Consider the following 23,094-nt stretch of genomic DNA (forward strand, 5'->3'; position numbering starts at 1 on the left):
TCGAGACATATGATAGTACACGGGCATGATGAAGGCCACGTTATTCTAAAATTTGAATCTAAATACATTATTTCCATATGGACTAAGCCACGATTGTTCAAGATACCTTCACTGAGAATTTGAAAGTGCACAAACATTTTGAATACCTACTCAATAAACAATTAGTTTTAATAATTGTGAATTCTTGACTTCTTCAACTCGATTAAATATATTAAATGTGTATAAAGTTATTGAGTATTTTTCAAATAATTATTTTGATTTACGATCCATAAAGAATGTTTTGTACGATACGTAACTATTATTATTGATTAGCAAAGTAAGAGAAAGATTGCATAAAAAAGTGACGTCTGCAACTGAAGAAGATAGAAGATAGGAGATCAGTGGTTCTTGTGCTGGAAAAGAAAATATGGCTGTTTCCAAAGACTTGGGTAAATAGATAGTGAGAGAGAATCTAAAGAAATAAATAAGGAAATAAATGGATCGTGTGGAAGATGACGTGAGTTAAATTAAAAGTTCTATCTGTTTGAAGAATGTTGCAAGGAAATATAATCGTAAAATTATATGAAAGCAGTTCATACTAAAAGTGAAATTCAAGAAAAGAAAAATAAACTAGAGATGTGTCACAATTGGGAGACGAGATACAATTAAGGAAATACACACTACTGTAAAAGGAATTTAAATAAATAATTAATTAAAATATTTATAATATGAAATTTAATTGTAAAGTCATTAGTTTTTGAATGCTGGTAGAATTATATCCATCACCAAGATAAACCATCATGATATCAAAGACGCCAAAAATAATATTAGATGCATCGTTACGACAAGATGAAGCATGTATAGGATGATTATACGGGAAAGAAATTGAAACGAGAAAAGAACAGTATTATACTAATGATGTTGTATTCAAACGTATGCAAATGGGTAGGTTTTCTTAAGTATTATCAAAATTTAATCACATAAATAATATTCACGAAAAGAAAACACAAGCATGAAAATGAAGACAATGAAATTACATACCGACCTCTAGTGCACCTGTATTACGAAAAAGAAAACATTAAATTATTTATTATAAGGGAAAAATAAAACGGGAGACATTCAATGGCAACTATTTATTACAAAAAATAAACCTTTCAAAATTTTCGAAATAGTTTCCAAAAATACTAAAGTACTTAAAATTAAAACTCAAGTATATTAAATATGGACTACATTCTATTACCTACTGACTTCAGAGCTTAAGAGTCAGAGCAATGAAGCCTGTGATATGCACGTCTTTAACAATATGTTAATATATAAGTAGAAGGAAAGCCAAACATAATTATGTACATCTTATTTAAGCAGTATTCTTATAATAATAGGTTTGAACATAAGACTAAGTGGTTTGTTATAATTTTAAAATACCATGATTTTTTACGCGCCTTGTTCTATTGCAAAAATAATATATTTATGAATCTCTCTATAAGATCTTTTAAATTAAGATATGGTACGAGATAGTAGTATGACTTAGAAGTTACAGTCTATGTTGATTTACATTCACAAGCGCCTTTTAATTATCAGTGTTCTTGTAATGCAGTGCCAATAATCGAATATGAAAGATTCTTAAATTTTATATTGAATGAATGACCAGTGACAATAGAAGCGCTCGCTCTCCTTAATGACTAGTATAGTGTTTTTAATTTGTACACTGATGTACATGTGTATACTATAGACTTTGGTCTATGGCAGTGGTCGGGAACGCACGGCTCGCACCGGCTTTTTGACTCCTCAACTACAGCCCTTCCGCGAAATCTTTAGTTCAGCCACGGAATATTACTTATTATCATGCCTTGTAAGAGACGAGTAAACAATTTTTAAAATACAAGGTTATAAAAATTTATGTTAAAAAAATGACTGAATAAATTTTAATTGGGTAATATGTATATGTGGCTCTTTTGGTTGACAAGGTTGCCGACCATTGGTCTATACTTCTGTCGATGCGATGTCAATAGTCCCAACTCTCATTATTGCACAGAACGCCGAGGCAAGCGGCTGTCACCTTGTCAATAAGATTAAGTAAACTAGTGTGTTTATTTGCTTTACTTAGTCTTGAAACCTGTAATTTGCTCCAGTACTTGTGAAAAATATCTATGAGAGACAAATAATAAACGGGCGGTTAGTTCGGATACGAAATCACAATAAGCTATAATTATAACCCAATCAAAATACAAATTTAATTAGCTAACACAGATCCTTGGCCTTTAAGTCAGTTCATACCATCATATCGTGGATAGTACATGGCCCATCAACCGAAATTAATTTGTATCGCATTACGTGCAATGTAAAAGACAATGGTAAAAAGGAATGTTGTGTTTTTTATGTTTTTTAGGAAAGAGAATATAAATGACTATTTAGTTTTCGCTATTACTTCCAATAGGGGTGTTTGTAGGTTGAACAATAATAAAATAAACAACGTTTATAATATGTAGAAATTAAATCCCAACTTAATTGAACAAAACGTCCAATTAAATTAAATATATTCTCTTATGCTGGCACGACATTTTGCGTATTTTTACGAATAGTCGTGCGATTTCTTTGAAATAAATTCCAGCTTTATGCCCGCAAGGTTGGGTTGATTTTGTTTCGACAAAGTATCACTAGTGCTTGTTTAAATGAATCAAGTCAAGTGTATTTCTGCAGACCGTTGTCTATTGTGTGGCAAAAACAAAAAAAATGTGGGAATTCCGTTCCGTTACACGCTTAATAATTTATATCAAAGATAAAACGTGTTTCAATGAGATTGGTTGCATGTCGCTTGTAAAAAAACTGTTACGGGTCTCAAGGGAGGGGTCGTTTCGTATTATTTTGTTTTGAAAATCTAGATTTTTACAAATCAGCGTATATTTTGTTATCACTAAACAAAAAATTAGATCAGCCCTTCGTCGATTAATTTTCCAAAACTCATTTTATTACACATACCTATTCTTTCTAAGTTATTTTTTTCTCATCATAAATTTCTATATAAAGTTACTTTGTATAAATTTATACTATTATTTAATGAGAATAACAATTTTTCATTAGAATTTAATTGAGTTAATGATCTTAATTGTTCTTAATTAGTTATAAATTATTGCTATTCAGAGAATTTACTGGAGAAAAATAAAGTCGGGTGGTGTAATGTTAATAAATCAAAGTTAAAAGAAGTAGATAAACATCGAAGTACAAAATTAATTGAGTCGACATCATCGTACAATTTAGACCTAAGACCTATCCACGAAGAATACCCGCAATTGAAATTGAAAAATACCGAGTTATTAAAATTAATAATGTAAATAAATTGGAAGTAAAATAAAATGTGAAACCATATTGCAGAAGTATCAAGGCTAGAGAAGTATTTCAGCATAGTGTAATTTATTCGCAGTGCCTAGATGACACGACCGCTAGTTTAGAGGCTCTGTGCATTAATGAGATACAGCATCGACTATACCATAGACAAAAGTCTCTTTCACAGACTATACATCAATATACAGATAATACAGATTACCGACAGTACACTAGATATTGGAGAGAGCAGGCTGTTCTCAAACTACTCGATCTTGTTCATTAATTTAATATATTTATGATACATTCTATTCTACTATAATTAGCATTATGATTGGCTTACAGGAACCATAAAAATGTATTTAATCTTTCACCAAAGGTTATCAATAGCATGTTTTCTCAGAATTGTGTAAAAAAACCAACGTAAAAATGTCTAGAAATGTATTTTTGTTCATTATAATTACTGTCCTCGTTCCAATATCAAATTTAAGTATAACAGCAGATGTACATTTATAATGAAAATTGTTTATTAAGAATCGATAAAAATTTACTTAAACATACATTTGAACACTCGTTCGTGCTCTTATTTGAGTTTTTTAAATTCCATACAACAATATAATTGCACTCTGTTGTTCTCTTTGTAAAATATTTTAATTGAATTAAGCGTTGGCACGCAGTAGTGTTAATTATGGATAGTTTTTTCGCCAAGGTTTTATAGATATTTATTTATAGAGAAATAAAAAATTAAAATGAAACTGAAACGAAACAAATGAATGTAAACTACTTTACGAAAACTATTTCACGTTTTCACTTCTTATTATTCGTAATATTATTTTCCGAAATCCCATCTACCAGCTGAGGTTTGAGTAAAACACTCGAGACAAAAAAAAACCAGTATGTGTTTAAACTGAAAAGTTTTATAGTATTCAACAAAGAGGTTTCGCAGAACAAAATGCTGACACTTTTTACAATAATTTCTTCAGAAATGTCAACGTCAACTGTTATGGGTTTTTATGTTTGTAGTTTTTTTTATAGTTAAATACAAGAAAATAAAATGCAATTTGTATAGTTTTTATCTAGAACTTTTCCAAAAAATAGTTTACTAAGTAGCATTAGGTAGATAAGTACGTAAGTAATCAATAAAAGTTTCAAGGCACTGATTACAACATTGTTCTAATAACATTAAATTTCTTTGGTTTTTTTTTTTTGTATTTTTCATATATCTTAAGAACGAGCCTTCTAATATTTTCATTTAATTTTCAACAATAAAAATGTGATACGATTTTGTGATGATTGTCATAATTATGTGAGTCGTAAGCTTTTTTTGTATCGAACATGTGATGTTGTATGTGATGTTATAATCTTAGTCTATTATGCAATTTTTATTTTTTTGTGTTACTTTATTGATCTCATTGGTTTATTTACCATTCAAAGTATATCACCTTTTTTTTTTAAATCTGTACTAAGGTATGTTTTTCCTACCTACCTCTCTTACTCAGAGTTCTTATAGCAAATTTAGATTACGTATCGAATGAGTGATTAGTAGAAGAAATATATTACAAAGGTGTATAAAATATTGTACTGTTGATATGTTACATTACTTTTTAATTTAGTTTTATGACTTAAATTAAGAACAAATGAACTAATTGTACATTTTTCTTCCTTAAAACTATAACATTTTAAAGGCACATTATAAGACAGTACGTACATTCTATTCGTGATCTATGAACTAGTATTACGAGAAAACTTTGCAACTTTTGTTTTTCGAATTAAAAAAGAACATTGTATTTTTTTTAATACGCTTTCATTAGCTTCAGACTTATATGTATGTCTGTAACGGAATCTTTGAAAATGATTTTGTCCCCCTTCAAAACGTTTGATTAATTCGAAATTTGATATACTTATTTTAATTTTTTTTTATTGCTTAGATGGAAGCACGAGCTTACAGCCCATCGGATGTTAAGTGGTTACTAGAGCCCATAGACATCTACAACGTAAATGCGCTAACCACCTTGAGATATAAGTTCCAAGGTCTCAGTATAATTACAACGGCTTCAAACCGAAACGCATTACTGCTTCACGACAGAAATAGGCGGGGTGGTGATATCTACCCGTACGGACTCACAAGAGGTCCTACCACCAGTAGTAAAAGAGAAAGAAAGAAGGAAGAAATAAAGAATTAAAGTGAAAGAAAGAAGAAAGAAATAAAGAATTAAAGAGAAAGTAAGAAGAAAGAAATAAAGAATTAAAGAGAAAGAAAGAAGGAAGAAATAAAGAATTAAAGTGAAAGAAAGAAGAAAGAAATAAAGAATTAAAGAGAAAGTAAGAAGAAAGAAATAAAGAATTAAAGAGAAAGAAAGAAGAAAGAAATAAAGAATTAAAGAGAAAGTAAGAAGAAAGAAATAAAGAATTAAAGAGAAAGAAAGAAGAAAGAAATAAAGAATTAAAGAGAAAGTAAGAAGAAAGAAATAAAGAATTAAAGAGAAAGTAAGAAGAAATAAATAAAGAATTAAAGAGAAAGAAAGAAGAGAGAAATAAAGAATTAAAGAGAAAGTAAGAAGAAAGAAATAAAGAATTAAAGAGAAAGAAAGAAGAAAGAAATATAGTAAATTCGGTAATAACTCTGGCTCATATTTCATTAATGGTTTTGTTATTTGATTATTACGACATTATAATAACGTAAAGGCAATAAAATCGACATAGCCGCTTTTTTTGCAAACGTCTATCTCAAGGCACTCTTTAAACGTCGAAGAACCCGTGGTGTAATTTTGAGAAGACGATGATAAGGTGGTGTGTGTACCCGTAATAATGAGATATGCCGATTTTCGACGCTCAGGATGTATCGATACCTCAAAATAATTGCGTAGTGCGTATTTCTAGGGAACAACATTATATAGGAAAATAAAACCGGTAATATCAATAATCTTGCCTAATTATCTGTGATAGGGTATGCTATAAGCACGGATCGTCGTATTTATCTTTGACGCAAAGTTGTCCTATGGCCAGTTTGAAGTAAATAAAAGTTATTTCGTATATCATATTGTGTAATATACTATGAAGACACGTTCTAAGGTGATGAGATCTTAAATGAAAAAGAAATCTATATACGAGTATATATTTGTAATTAAAGCCTCGCGTTTCCAAAGATGTTATCCGAATATTCTAGTTCTAATTGATGATGAAAATTATAATTCATTAAACATACGTGAATCAATCCATCGTCACAAACACTTGCAACGATTTTTTAAAGTATCTATATCGAATTTAGAACATTGTGATGATTTTATTTTACCAGAATTTCAAATTAAAGAAGTTGTTATAATTTAGATATGAAATATTTAAAGCTTCTGTACGCGTGTTTGTTACTAAACTCTTAATAAATTGGCTGGACCGATTCTGTTGTATTTGAGTGGGTGTATCTGGATGGTCGAAATTTGCAACCATATCCTGTGGATGGTAGCGCTAAGATCTAGATTGTTTATGGCTACGTCTGTCGGGCCCGCTTTAGTTTCATAGATTACTAACGCGGCCATTTGAAGATAAATTTTCATTAAACGATTTATCTTCAAAAGTATAATATAACCGTTTTCGAATCCGTATTTCAGATCATTCTGAGAGATATAACAGAATCAACAAATAATGGCAGGCTGCCGTTTTTTTTTTCAAGAACTAAATCTGAATTAGCAGATGAAACTAGTTAAAAGTTGTCAATTCTAATTTAGATATGTAAAAGTTACCAAACACGGAAAACTGTATAAAACTAAAAAAAACGAATAGAAAAGATGCTAATGTATAATAAAGGTTTCGTATTGAATTAAATAATAAGATATTCCTATGCCTAATTTATCACATTAAGTAATCAAAATCAGTCTGTTCTCTTTTAACAAAAGCGTTAACAAAAAAAAAAATGTTTTTTTTTTAAACAAAGCTGTAATCACTTTCAGTGCAAGTACTGAGACTGCTTGGTTTTAGCAGAACTCATTTTAAAGAAATGAATAACTAAACTACATATTTAAATCTACATCTAGGAATGTCTTTTTATATCACAATCGCGTTCGCGTTACGATTTAATTTTCGCCAGACTATATTTAATTAGTACCTAACTGATCAATAGGCACAGGAGATCTTAAGATTCATCATCAATACTCAACTCGCATTTTATTTTCTTGTTCTTTGGCCCTCCGTCGTAATACAGAGACACAATGGAATGTTTCTTGCAGAAGGCCCACCACCACCTAAACCCAGTTAACCCTATGAACGCAAAATTAGGATCCCTCGTTCTACGTAACTTTTCAACGAACGCCAGAATTTCCGCTAGGGATTTCTTTGTTCGTCTATTGTAAGGAGAAACGCTTGTCTCACAGCAAAAGTCTAAGATGGCCCTTTCCTCGTTAGCTAAGAGACCGGCTTGGTCCAAAACCGCCATGCGTTTCGATTTCCCCAATATATTGTCGTATAATGTGCCTTTAGGTATGCAGTAATGTGTAGCGGCCTGCGTAAATCTCATACGCTGAGTGATGACCGCTTGGATGGCTTCTTGGAGTTGGCTCTGGGTCCAGGTGGGCGCCTTCAGCTTGAGCGAATGTCCGTGATAGTCTAGTGAAGAAAGTGAAGCCACAAAAAGAAACATTATGCAGACTGCTCGTAATCCTTGCCACCTTATCCAAATTCCTAATGTTTTTTCTAACAGATACTATGATGCCTGTTATTATTTTTATTACTAAAGAACTTATACAATTTGTCATAAGGTGTGGCCAGAATTACGAATGTCATTTGAAACAAAATGCAAATGAACCGATAAACATGCTACAAGATATTGATTTTGAAATTCGTATTAAGCGTGCCGTTTTAAATGTAAAATAAAACCAAACAAAATTATTTACGCAATTCCGACGTTTTAAACGAATTAATGATTTAAGTCAAAAAAAAATTTTTTTTTAAGGATAATAATGTATATAATCCTCCTAATATTGTTTTCTCCATACCAAAGTTGTGATAAGTGTGAAGCTCTTCGTTTGTGATGTGAAATCGCGTAAATTATCGATGATCAAATTTTAAAAACTTATTTTGTTTTTAAAGCAAACTACTATTAATTATAAACGATTTCGGTACCAACCTGCCAAAGCCGAAGTGGATGGTCCAAGCCAAGCGTGAGAGTTCTCAATGAGGCGAGCCTGTAACAATAAATAAAAAAATAAGAACCTTTTCTATTAATAACGTACATACATTAAAATCGTCGTGGCCTAAGGGATAAAGTCGTCGTGGCTTAAGGGATAAGTGAGCGATGCACCTGTGTTCGAATCCAAGGCTCCAGTAACCACTTAACACCAAATGGGCTGTGAGCTCGTCCACCTAAATAAGCAATAAAAAAAATTGTCGTTTCAAGAAGTTTTTAAATAGAGTAAATGGACCATCTCGCACAGCCTGCACGGAGTCTAGTTCTTGGATCCGGTAGACTTTACAATGTGTGTACTATCGACTTGAAATATGTGGTGGAAGCATCGATAGTATTATATATCCAACAAACGAGAATGCATGAAAACGAATTGCAGTAAAATAAGGTGCATCATTTATTTTAAGGGATATCATGACATAAAATAAATTATTGTATTTTACATAATAAACAAAGTATTTGTAGGCGTTTTTTGGAGTAGTTAATTTTTAATATTGAAGAATATCAAAATATGTTAAATCATAAAGTCGGACAATGTGGACTTGCTGATAAACTAATAAATTCTGAATTCTAAATTCGTGGCCATGTTTGTTGGACTCTGACGTACGTCCGGTAAATAAAAAGAAAATTTACGCTTCGTGACGTCGGATCAATAATAATAAAGGTCAGATGAAAAAGAACAATCGAACGGTTTTAAAATTTACAATTTCCCCCGATATCGAACAGGAAGTTTACTAATTGCACATTTTATCGTCCGGCGTCGTATCGGAGCCGGGTCGGCGTCGTCGCGATGCGTACGCGTCCGTTTATTTACGTACGTCCCAGTAATTGTACGAGCAAAGAGCGGCATTTCTTTGTGCCCGACGTTACAACTAAACATTATACAAGTTTTAATTGTGAACGCAGACAAAAGCCGGCCATTTTACGGCCGTAATAACGGAACGCAGTTCAATCTACAAATAAAAGTTTTTATTAAGTTAAGAGAAGCGACTCCGGGCCCTCCGCTAGTGGTGTTTACGAAACGCGCACGTGCCCTAAGTACCGCTGCGAACGGCCGATGTATTGTTTGTTTACCCGAATAAAACACTAAAATCCAATTCAATAACAAAGAATTAAAGATCCCGAAATAAAATTTATTGCTTTAGTACGATAAAATAGATTTATGTAGGCGCGAGCCGACTCGCTCTGGACTCTCGTTCCTACCGATTTATTAATACGGTCAACTATATTACAATCACTTAAATTCGTTCAACTTTATTTCATCTATTTGACTCAGAATAGTTGTTGATCACCATAAATAAAGAATCTAAAATGAACACACGAAAAGCGCTATAATGGTAAAGACGTACGTCGTTTTCGCATTACTTTTGTGGATCATATCGATTCTCACTTAAATTCGACCTCGAAAATGCGATTAATAAAGCGATTACAATATGATGACGTGTCCAGTTTTACAGGGAAACTTTGCGATACGTTTTCACGGTATGCACTTATATTACTAACGTCTAAATACTCGCGCAAGGTTGCTACAGCTGCAAGCAATTAAAATCTTAACATTAATTCACTTATTTTATATACATTTGACATAATTGAAATACATTATTTTTACGATTCACGGAAGAACAACACATCAATCAACTTGTATGTTTTTCTACGATATATATTATATACATTTTAGGTTTATCACGTATTATTTTTAAGTGATCAGGGGTTCTCATATTTTTGTTGGCTTACATAGACGTTCATAGGGTGCACTTGGCGTTAAGTCGTCACTGAAGCATATGAAGTTTACCAAGTAAATACTGCCGCGGTTTGTCCGATCGCTTATACCGGACCCGCGACTGATTCGTGGCAGAAATACGACAGGATAGTATTGCCAATTTGTGTAGGCTCACCCAGGTTCACCCAGGGCCGGATTTAGACTTAATGCCGCTCCTGGGCACCGGAAAAAAATCCACCCCAATACTGGAATTTTACTTATACTTATAGTTAATATATTTTATTTTTCACAATTAAAATAACTAATTTATTGCAGAAACTTTATCATATGTCTTAAATTCCAAAAAAATAAATAAATATTTGTTTTTTTCTCTAATAATTATAAATTTTGCACTAAGGGTGATTCATTATATTATATAAAAAAAGCTTATTAAATTTCTTTAATTTCAGAAAATGGAAATATCGATTATTATTTTAAATGTCCAAGAAAATAAATAAATTAAATCATTTTGATTATTAATTTTTACCAAAAGTGCCAAAATTATAATTAACAAATAATGGATGAATTGAATTTGTTGAATTATCATTAAACAGAAAATTATTAATTAATAAAAATAATAGTAATATTGACAGGGCTAAACAAATTGTTTACTTAAAAAATTCTGCCGCCCTAAAAAATTTGCCGCCCTGGGCACTTGCCCCGACTGCCCCTAGTGTCAATCCACCACTGGGCTCACCCTTAGTAATAATAATGCCTAAGAAAAAAGTTACCATCTCATATCGTTCCCACTAATTGTACGCAGACTGACAGCCCTGTTCCGATCGCCCCTTACTAAACACCCGTTACTAAAAGGAAACTGTGTTTGTCTGTGTTTGAATATGATTGGCCAATCGCGGAACGTTCGTTTTGCATTATTATTTGATATCCGGATGTTATCAAATACTAGCTTGCACTTAAAATAGCCTTCTGACTAACAGCTGCCGAACTTTGCGATTTTAATTACGGATCGTAATTATTGATACATTGCGCTGTTTTATTCATAAACAGATGTTAAATTACTGACGTTTTCCTTCTTCCTTTAAAAGTAGTTAAATAGAAAACTTTCGTTTTTTTAAAAGTTTTCGAAAATCAAATACATTTTGATTGTATGTAGACTGTGTTTTGTTGTATCCGATTGTAAATTGTAAATGTACGATATTTTTCTTTTTATAATTTGAATTTTAAAATTCGAATTTTCATAGATTTGTGTTATTTTTATCTTGTTTGCCACTAAACGCTGGGTCAAACTAAGTTGGTTGGTTGGTGATATTAAAAAAAAAACATTTCAAATTATATTTAAATTAACTATTTCCAATCGAACAGTAAAATTATGAATATTTCTCCAGCAGAGAACAAAGCTTTCTTGGCACTCCAATAATAAAGTGATTTCGTGATAAAGCCGTAATAAAAATGTGTCACGATGTTTCCATTGTAGGGATCTTCCATTTAATATTGTTTACGAGTATCATTTAGGTTATAAAGAGAATAATGGGCCCGTACTTTGTTTAGAATACTTATTTGTATTTATGTAGAATGGTGATCGAAATATATTATGACGCCCAAAGTCAACGTTGTCTGGAAACGTATTAAGTTAAGTAATTAAGTATCTATGGTTGATATCCTAGCGGAAAAATAATAGACAATACGTATTAGTCATCTGTTTACTGTTTAGTCGTTTTAAGACAATATTAGGTACTGATATTTTAATAACAATATATTTTATTTATATTATTATAAGTGCTCTAAACACTGAAAATAATAGATTCAAATAATAGAATTTACATTGTGAACAAGATACATACCTAATCGATTTGAAATAAGGAATTATTGTACTAATCTGTTAGTCGCTATTAGATTGATTTATTGTACTAATCTATAGTGCTTTCAGTATTTAGTATTATAAACGACAAATCATGATACTTTGTTAATTGTATTATCGAGGTCGAATTTAAATGACAATCAATACTGACCACGAAAGCAAAGCGATGCATTTTGTCTTTACCGTTATATTGTTATTTGTGGTTGTTTTCACTTTTAATTCAATAAAAACATCTCATATAATAAGTTGAAGTGGCGAAACGCTAATGCCCGGTCATATTATACGGTTGATTATTTACCTTATTCGAGCGTCGGTCGGCGGTGGCGCCCTCTAATCGAAGCTATCCAACGTATGAAACGAAATAATAAACTTCCGCGTTTGTACGCAATTACGAGCCGTGTGTGCTCGGGGACGGACTTGGGAGTTTATACGATGGAAGGATTAAATTCACACATGACAATTTACTGGAATACGAGCCGAGAATTATATGAGAATAATCATACCGGAAGACTTAGCGTGGTTAGGCCGCCCACAAGATGGAATGACGACCTATTTAGGTTCACGGGAGTCCGTTGAATGCAAGCCACGCAGGACCGATATTAGTGGCGAAGCTTGGGGGAGGCTTATGTTCAGTAGTGGACGTCTGTGGGCTGATAGAATAGAGAAAAAAATCTTAGTCCGGTATACGCGAACATTATGATTTTACCAATCGATTAATGATCGTCGAACATTTGAAGACTACAATCTTGTCTCTCTCTTTTTCTCTCTCTCTCTCTAACGTATGACGTAATCGTGTATTGTCTGTGGCGGTTGCGCGCGAGAGATTCAAACTGTGTAAATAAAGTCTTAATTTAATGTTAGAATGAAACAACGGTATCGCCAAGAAAAGCGTAGAAGCATGAAAAAACTAGTCTGAGATTTTTCAAAGACCTAGAAGAAAAAGGGTGGCGCTTTAGCTGCTAGTCTCGTTGTAAGAAAAGCCTTTGTTTTATTGAAATCGCGAAGTCCTTCTTCGAAGCTTCCCACAGGCTTTATCGATCAGTGAGGGACTGTTAAGACAGTTATGTGATATGCCATTTTTTTAAATGTCCAACTAACAAGATATAATGTAAAAATAATGTCACTACGTAACGTCAGGTGTGTGCTCATGTATTCTCTAGTATTTCAATTTATATATATTAGAAGAATAGATAGATATATTAGTAGAAGATTGGCAGCTACTGGTTTTCGGTTTGATAAGAGATACGATTTAAAAAAAAACATTATAATTTAAATCGTATCTCTCATCAAATCGAAAAGCAGTAGCTGCGAAACTTCTACGAAATCCCACCCTGTGTTCAAGCGAAATGCGTATAATCCTAGAGTACGTTCGGCTTGCAGCCATGAACTTGTGCAGCGAAAGAGTTATTATCCCTTGATTATGTACTGGCGCTTTAAGATTACATAGTGTTCGTTTAGATACTAGATGCGTTTGCGGTAACAAGTACAACGATTTTCGAACTATTAACTTTATTATGAATTTCAATTTTGAAACGCTCCGCCTGGGATATCATTTCATTCGTAATAATTCAACTCTGTGATAAGTGCCCAGAATATGATTCGATTTGTAAACTTCTTAGTGCTTATTTGCACGTGTAAAATTTGAACGGAGAATAGATTAGGCATGAAAAACCTGATGTGTTATTTTCTATATTGGAATATCATATTAAGCTAAGTTATATACTAGTAGTCATTTTAGATCTAAATAAAAAAATATATTGCCATCTTCTCGAAAGAAAGATTTGTTAGAAAAAAAAGGATTATAGATTTCTCTATTTCATTTTCATGACTTGAGTTGTTTTTTTTTTGTATTGCTGTCTTTATAATATACATCAATCATCACAATAAAATAGCTCTTTCGAAACTTGATTTTTCATTTAAAACATGGATCACAACAAAACATTACGTTGAAAGAAATGTATTATTATTAATATTTAAACAATTATAGTTAACTTTGATTTAAGAGGTGATTTTTTTGTGTTGTTATCTTTTGTATGAGTAATTGTAACTGTCAACATTTACTATGCTCTTTGAAAATTTATGTCATTTCAAATCTGTATCATGATGGTTTTTAAAAAAAAATTGCATCGAATGAAATATTTATTATAAGTTGGAATTTAATAAAATTATAGTACACTGATTTGAAAGGTTGTTTTATATATTTTGTATTTGTAATTATAATTGTCGCAATTTATTATGTCTATGGACAATTGATGTCAAAAGCTTGGGATCACGACGATATTCTTTAAAAATCATGACAGTGTTGTCAAATCATGACAATGACAAGAGCCTATGAATGTCACGTTGTAAATGTCATTACCCGCCCTAAGACATATTTGTAGCTAATCTACATTGAAAGCCGAGCTACACTTTAAGCTTGAACGCAAGACTGCTTCGTGGAAGAAACAGAGAAGCCAGTGGACCCAAGCATGCGGCTTCTATGGAGAACTATTCTATTGAGTCTATTGAGACAACTCGTAAATTTCTATAGATATCTGGTTCAATTTGAATCATCGGTATATCCTTGTACTCATTACAAGTCCGGCTACAGCGTCTACGGTGTTACGTAAAAACATTTCACATTCAAAATTAACGAGATCGAACCTTCGTTTTCATTCCAAATTCTAAACTGATTTAATTCACGATACATTGTTAATTTTTAAATGAAAAAGAAAAAGAATGCACATGAGATGAAATGTATTTGTATAGTATAGCTTTATTTTTTTTTTATTATTATTATCGAAACGTTTGTTGCCGTGATCAAGTTAGCGAAGAATGGCTGGAGGGGTGCAGGCGGTCGTGCGAGGGTGAAAGATAAAACTAATCATACATCCATTTTGCAGCGGATAAGGTGAGCATTTGGTAACAAATGAGCGATTTATTAAAAAAAAAAAAGTGTGTGTGTCCGCTCCGACGCACGACTGGAGTTTACTGGATATAAATATATATTTGTGTCAGTTGAATACAGTAAAATATGGAAGTTACGTATTCTAGTGAGAATGATCCGGGAGTTGCGGAACACGTGGATGCGGTAATTAAGTAAGTCTATATAATTCACTTTTACAATTAATATATAAGTTGTCCATTCACTGATAGAAGGAATTGTTTATATTTAATAAGCTTTATTAATAAATGATTTGTAGCGGGTTATATTCGGGTATCAACCCACTAACAGTTGATACGTTCAGGAATCGAACCCGAACGGCGTCCGGCCACAAGCAAAACGATGTCGGTAAATTAAACGAAACAATACGAGAAATAGTTCTATATTACGACAACACGATACACTACAGATTATTAACAAATTAACGAGACACAAAACAAACGACTAACAAATATATGAAAATACAATAATGAGAGAAACGCGCGATCAGTACGAGGCTTTGTGGCGGACTGCCGGCGCAGCAGCCCGGCGTCACCTGCGATAACGCGGCCGCGCGTTGGCTCCTGATTGGCGCGCGCACGCATCACGCAATCAGGAGCCAATCAGGCGCATAACGCATTTCGTGTGACATGCTATACTCTCTAGTACGATTTTGGTCCCCATAATTTTCATACCCCGGGCCTATATATGTAAATCGATTCTTAAGGAGTAAACTCCAAAAAAGTATTTTAAAATGTCAATAACTCATTTCTATTTCTATTGTTTGACGTTAATTTGGGGCTATAGTGTTTGAAAATATTATAATGGTAATAGTAAAACCTTTTAAATATTAAGCGTATTATCTATGGTAAAACCGTTTTAGATTTTATGTGACATAATTATTACCAGAGTGATAATTTTTTTTCATATGATATGACCTCGAACACTAGTCTAAGACGTGGTAGTGAAAATTTAAAAGAATTAAATCCTGCAAGATTGTTGATCGCACTTCGTGACCGGCCCGCTGGCAGTGGGACCCCACCTCGTCACGCTTATCCCAGCATTATCCATTTCCACATTACGCTGTCTTTTTGTTTCACGTTTGATTGTGTAAACGTGCGTCGATGGGGTATCCACTAGTTATTATTGTGGCTCCCGCTCGCAATGGCCCGGCCTCGTGGAAAAAATGCTTCTCTTATTGTTTGTGAAGAACAATAACAAACCTTCATTTTATATGTTACAGCTACTGCTTGATAGGCACTTTGCCTCTCTATTTCACATGAGCGGCCATTGTTCTTGCGCACGTTGCGTTCTCGTTGACGGACTATATGTATATATATATATATTTGCATAGTGGCACTACTTATAAGGTTCTATCGTAAACGTTGTCGGGTTCCATTACTGTTCGCGTCTTGAGTTTTTTGACCAACACGTATGAGATTGCTCACGCGTGACTCTCTTCCCATCAATAAATATTACAACCTAGGTGTAAAGTTCATTAATACTTGCTTCGAATAAATCTTCCAATGTCAATGTGATATTAGCTGTTTTATTTTTAAAGAGATTATAGAAAAAAATTTGAAACGATATCAACTAATACCAACATTTAAATCGAAATAGGGCACAGACAATCTAAACTAACAATGGTACCAACGTCACGGCACAATAACTACATTGTCACGAAAAATAAAACGAGACAAGAAAAGAAAACAACGAACAAATTATAATCTACTAATATTTTGTTAGTAAATTGTCACTTTGTTGTGAATGCTATCATTTACCGTCATTCATATGGTACGAGGTATCATTGTACGTGCTCTTTATCTGTCATTAAATAATTCGACACAATAAGACTTTTCAATCGTTTTTTTTAACGATAAGTTTCTCTGTAAAACAGTCGCCTCTATCCATAACATTTAAAATGAAATAGTTAATACTTTCTTCGTTCTGTTTCAAAATAAAAGTGAAATTTCAGTAGCAGTAGAGTATGGCCAAGCGTGTTTTTTTTTTAAATAATAAATCAGTAGTTTTCTTCGTTTGTTCATATTACGTGCATTGTTGTCGAAGTTGATTTTCTGGCATATTCATTCAATTCCAAGCTTACTAGCATTAAGATTTCTGGCACAGTCTTTATGTTTGGCTAGAATTCAGTAGTTCAAAAGGCTTGTAAAGTAGAACATGATTCTTGTCCACCTGATGGTTGTCTGGAAGAGATCGCTCTTAGCGATAAGACCGCCAATTATACTTTTTTGTGTTTATTATTATTTATTTATCGCACTGTTTATTTGTTTTTTGGTGTACAATAAAGAATACTCTCTCTCTCTCTCTCTCTCTTTCTCTCTCTATCTCTCACATATTTTTCAGTAAAACTTCACTAGTCAAAGCCTTTGTCTTTACCGGCCGATCTTTGATTTGACTTAGGTTTGAATGCTGCTAAGTTGTCACGGGACCATCCGCCAGGCTAGTTTGAAGATTTCTTGAAAACGTCATCGAAATCGTTTTTTCCGTTACGGAGTCCTTAGGGACTTGTAGTAGCAACTGGCACACCAAATCGCATTCGGGCGACATCGGGCGCGTTCGGGATTCCCGAACAGGCAGAGACAAAGATTCGCGGGCCGATTTAAATTTACTCATAATAAGTGTACACTAGTGGTCCTGCAGTAGTCGAAATTCGTCTATAATTAGTTGAAATTTTCTTTATAAACATAAATTATGGTTCTATTGTCAAATACTATTAGACTTCTTAAAATAATCACAGATTTTGCCTAAACTACACTTTATATATAGTATTAAAGGCAAACAATATTAATTTATTCTCAATTTGACCACAGACTTTCAAAAATAACAAAAGTTTGACAATAAACGCAGAGTAAATGTGTGTGTATATGTGTTGTGTCAAATACATGGTAGTGTGTGTAATGTTTTCTTTATTGATTTAATGTATCTTTTATGCATTATTTAAAAAAAAAAATTAGCATTGTGCACTTTTTCTCTGTATTTCTCTATAAGTGCGGAAAATTTCATACTCCTCCGTCCGCATAATTTTCGTAAAATGGGATCCAAAGTTTTTGCTTCGCGTATTAATATATAGATAATATACATACAACACATCGAATTTTATGTATAACTAGATAGAAGTAAAAAAATCCCTCTTCATACCATGCACTTATGTCCAGTTTTTGCTTAGCTTATTATTTTATAGAGAACTTGAGCTTAAGTTATGAAATTGTTTCGTCAAATGAACAAAAAAGAAAGGGAAAAAGCAGGAAGCAGAAGCACGTTTTTATTATTAATCGTTTGAAAGAGCTATCACCTGAACATACTATAGTTTTGTCTGCACTAATAAATCATTGTGCCGTTATTGATTTAGAATCTTAAGTTTTCTAAGCTTCCCATTATAACGAAGCAATACGCGCGCGCTTGTCAACGTTACTCTAAGAAAATTATAAATTTTCCAAATTATAATACCTACAATAATCGAAATCGATAATTTTGATTTCAAGAACGTAATGTTTACGTGAAATTGTATAAGTAAAATACAAACAAAGACTTTTGTATTCGATCACGTGAAGTTTGTAGGGAGACTTGTTTGAGTTATGCCTACTTTAAATAAGTCGGTAAATTATTCGTTTTGTTCAAAAAGTCGTTTGTAAGGACAAACATGAAAATTTCAATTCGTAGTTACGGCTAAACGAATAAGTTTACAAAAAGTTTTTTTTTTTGTTTATAAAAAAAATATGAATGTAATTAAATTCCACCTTTTTCAGAATATTAAATCGCCGTTAAATCATGTTCTTTATTAATTTATTGAAAACAGAAGTGACATTTAAACGAGATGCGCTTTTTTTTTTATTCTGTGACTGGCATTAGGCTAAAAGCATGTCGTAAAATAGTTACCTGTACTCCTAATGAAACAAGAGAAATACAATATTACGTACCTACATACATATGTAACTAGAAATATGTACCTAATTCATATTTGACGCTTTGCTTCTTATCAATCACGTTTCTTAAATTTAAATTATAAATTTCTTCTTAATTAAAATGTCTATTTTATTCTATATAAAATATTGTACACAACCATACAAAGACTACATAGTTATTCCTTTTAAATCGTAGAGAAAAGTTTTGATCGCTTCTGCGCTTCAGTTCGCAAGTCGTTAACTAGATGGCGCTAGTAGTCGTGTAAAGTGTAAGCAAGAAATTTTGTTCTCGACGAACTACGCAGCCCAAAGTTTGAACCTTTGCAAACTTCTATCTGCTTGGTACTTACTATCTTGTAACTAAACAGAATATTTAGGTATGTTCGACTTTTCGAACTTAATAAATTATTAAAGTAAATTATTGAAATTGTTTTTTGTTTAGTATAGTTTTCTTGAAACTTATTTGATTCTATATATTCAAAGCTAGATATTTTCTAGATCAGGTTAGTAACATTTTATTTATAATTTGTTTCTTGCCAAACATTGTAGATTTTTTTTTTTATTATTGAAGGATTACTGGTGGCCCGGAGGCCTTTCCAGTTTCATCAGGACAGGTGGGCGAGCAAAGGCTCAGCCAGGAGGGGTGGGATTTGCTAACAGCTATCCGAGCGCCTCCGAAGGAGACCTAACAGCTCAAGAGCAGCTGCTTCGCGAATGAATCTACTACCGGATCGGAATCGCGACCCGCTGAGAAGATCCGGCGAGAAACTCAGCGAGCTGATTCATGGGTTAGGTTGCACGGCGAACTCTTTGTCGAGTTCGGCGAGTACGGTTACCGGGGTCCCTAAGCCTGCTCCTAGTGTTAGAGCTGAAGGCGTCTAATGCAAAGGTTATTGGATCTGATGGATCCGTAAGGACGTGTCAAGGGCGTCGACGGTGACTGGCTCCTACGTGATCAGGATTCGGGGAGTAGTAAACGGCGGCAACGATAAGGCGATTATCATGACGCAATGTAGATTTGTATTATACAGTACAATTTTTATGCAAAATGTACTTCACAAGCAAATTGTTTTTCAAAAGGAAGCCTCATAACAGCCCAAAAATATTTTCTTTGAAAACGCCGTAATGAATATTGTATTAAAACGTGTAAAAAAACATTATTGTTCATGGTGCACTAAACACTTTTGAACTTCATTTTTCGTAATTTCGACACCATTATATACGAGGTATTACAAATGTTTTTGAATCCTTTGATACGTAAAACTTCCGCCATCTTTTGTTTTATTCGTATTTTGTACTTAAACATTCACATACCTATAAGGTAATTTCTTGTTTTTTGGACGGAAGTTTCTTTTTTTGTTTTAATAGAAGAACCGCAAATGCGTCGAAAATTTGACGTATTATTTGCAAAAGAGATGAGCACGCATTGAACAGTCGAAAAATAAACGAAAAGGCGCTGTACCCGTAACACGCGACGCGTCTTCAGTTTAATTATCTGGACGAAAGCGAAACCTGAAAAGCGAAAAAACGACATTCATAATTCGAGAAGCCAGCTTCCCCGCATAATGCGGAGCGGACGCTTAACGTACGTACGTACGTACTTGTTTGTTTTCCTTCAAATTAGTATCCATTTTAACGGTTGAACTTTTCAGAGTCTTTTTGTTTTCGGTTTCGTAAAAATCCGTTTTATCGTATTCATCCGCGTCCGTCGCTCGCGTTCCGCGGGACATTTGAAAGGGTAATGCTATTCGGCAAAATTTTGATTGTCGCGACGTGTTTCATTCCGCTGCCAAAGTTCGCCAATGTTTTCGTTATTTTGTGATTGGCGGCGTTATAAATGGCGCATTGAACGGAATGGAAACGTAAAGCTTACTTACTTTAAATAGAGAATATATAATAGAGATATAGATAATTAGACAATATGTTTTTTTTTTATTGCTTAGATGAATGGACGAGCTTACAGCCCACCTGGTGTTAAGTGGTTACTGGAGCCCATAGACATCTACAACGTAAATGCGCCACCCACCTCGAGATATAAGTTCTAAGGTCTCAGTATAGTTACAACGGCTACCCCACCCTTAGAACCGAAACGCATTACTGCTTCACGGCGGAAATAGGCGGGGTGGTGGTACCTACCCGTGCGGACTCACAAGTGGTCCTACCACTTCTCATAACATGTTACATATATAATAATATATATTTAACAATGTTATAAGAAGGGGGTATGACATATACATTGACTTAATAGTGGACATAAAATGTTTATGATTTGTTATTATGTTTAATTAATATATATTGCTTTTGTTTAAAATTTGAATATCTCTAGTGTCTCACAATTAAACATTTGATATACAACATTCATAAAAATAATTCTTTGGTATTCATTTGTTAATGTTCGTTTATTTTCATTTTTCCTAACATTTTTGTAAGCTTTATTAAAATTAGTTCAATGTACTGTACAGAGACTTTGCTACTTTAAATGTAAGACTTGCTCACTACTTATTATTTTTATGCTCAAAAAAAGAAGAGCTTTTTTTTAATTGCTTAGATGGGTGGACGGGCTTACAGCCAACCTGGTGTTAAGTCGTTACTGGAGCCCATAGACATCTACAATGTTAATGCGCCACCCACCTTGAGATATAAGTTCTAAGATCTCAGTATAGTTACAACGGCTGTCCCACCCTTCAAACCGAAACGCATTACTGCTTAACGGCGGAAATAGTCAGGGCGGTGGTACCTACCCGCGTACACTTACAAGAGGTCCTACCACCAGTAATTACTAAAATTACAATTTTGCGGGTTTGATTTTCATTACACGGTGTTATTACTTCACCGTGGAAGTCAATCGTGAACATTTGCTGAGTACGAATTAGAAAAAATGGTTACCTCTCCCAAGAGAGTTATTACGGCATTCGATAAGCATGTTGCCAGAATTTCATCGAAAAAAATATTCATTTTTGAAACATTGTCCCAATGTAATATATTATTCTATTGGCTGCACGCAAAAATCGGTGTTCAGTGCATTTCAGTTCGCGGACTGGCGCTGACGAGACCACACGTATTTTTAAAATTTAAATACAGAAGTAAGTTAAAGCTTCCACGTTAATTTACAACAACGTCGACAAATATTCACGATTGACTTCCACGGTGAAGTAATAATAACATCGCGTAATAAAAATCAAACCTGCAAAATTATAATTTGCGTAATTACTGCTGGTAGGACCTCTTGTGAAACCGCACGGGTAGGTACCACCCGCCATTTCTGTCGTGAAGCAGTAATGCGTTTCGATTTGAAGGGCGGGCCAGCCGTAATATACTGAGACCTTAAAACTTATATCTCAAGGTGGGTGGCGCATTTACGTTGTAGATGTTTACGGGCTCCAGTAACCACTTAACACCAGGTGGACTGTGAGCTCATTCACCCATCTAAGCAATAAAAAAAAAGAAACAGGTCGCTTTGGTGAGTTTGGAAGAAGTCTACCTATAGCAGAGGACGCCTCCCGAATGATACATTTTGGTCGTGTCCAACTGTTTCCAATCGAGATATTAATACAGTTTTTATTAATATCGTTTGAGTATAAACCGACTATGTTTGTGAATATGATATTTTCGATGCTCTCACATGCCGGCCACTCCAGCTTGTGACGTTCAATGTTATGAAGTTTTAACGCGACTGGGTTTTGAGTTTATTATAGCTTTAGTTAAACTGATATTTGCACACGTCGTGTGGTAGTTAGGAATATTGAAATTAAAAACGTAGATTGATATTTTGAAAGGTTTTTTATCATGTTTTTTATAAACACTAGAGGATGACCGAGTTTTGCTTGGTATTCTTTTTTTTATTGATAAATTGTGTTTTTAGAAATTATATTTAAATACGAATTACATATCGGTGTTATATTACATTATTTACAAATTTTTTTCAATAAAAAAAAAGTTTATGTTTAAGTTGATTATCGATAAAGTTGATTATTGAAAACACGAATAAGACAACATTTTCTGAAAATAAATAGTAGCTAGATCGATTTATCGCCCCCGAAATCCCCTGTATACAAAATTTTATGAAAATCGTTGGAGCCGTTTCCGAAATTCAGATTATATCTATATATATATATTTATATACAAGAATTGCTCGTTTAAAGATATAAAAGATATGAACGTAACAGCTTAACTTTTGTATGAACAATTTTTTTTTAACATTGTTATTAACAGTTACACAGA

The 23,094-nt window shown here is 33.3% G+C and overlaps 1 protein-coding gene across 4 annotated transcripts in view; it reads right to left on the reverse strand.

Annotated features, from left to right (window-relative positions):
• LOC101745447 (protein bric-a-brac 1) overlaps nt 1-23,094 on the reverse strand; it is a 353,458-nt gene that overhangs the window by 7,671 nt on the left and 322,693 nt on the right. For all 4 annotated transcript variants that reach the window (XM_062670678.1, XM_062670679.1, XM_062670672.1 and 1 more), the window contains one exon: nt 8,414-8,471. In XM_062670678.1, the coding sequence (XP_062526662.1) occupies nt 8,414-8,471 (58 nt within the window). The remainder of the gene's footprint in view (nt 1-8,413; nt 8,472-23,094) is intronic.

Source organism: Bombyx mori, chromosome 1, assembly GCF_030269925.1.
Source record: "Bombyx mori chromosome 1, ASM3026992v2".
Taxonomy (NCBI): Eukaryota; Metazoa; Arthropoda; class Insecta; order Lepidoptera; family Bombycidae; genus Bombyx; species Bombyx mori.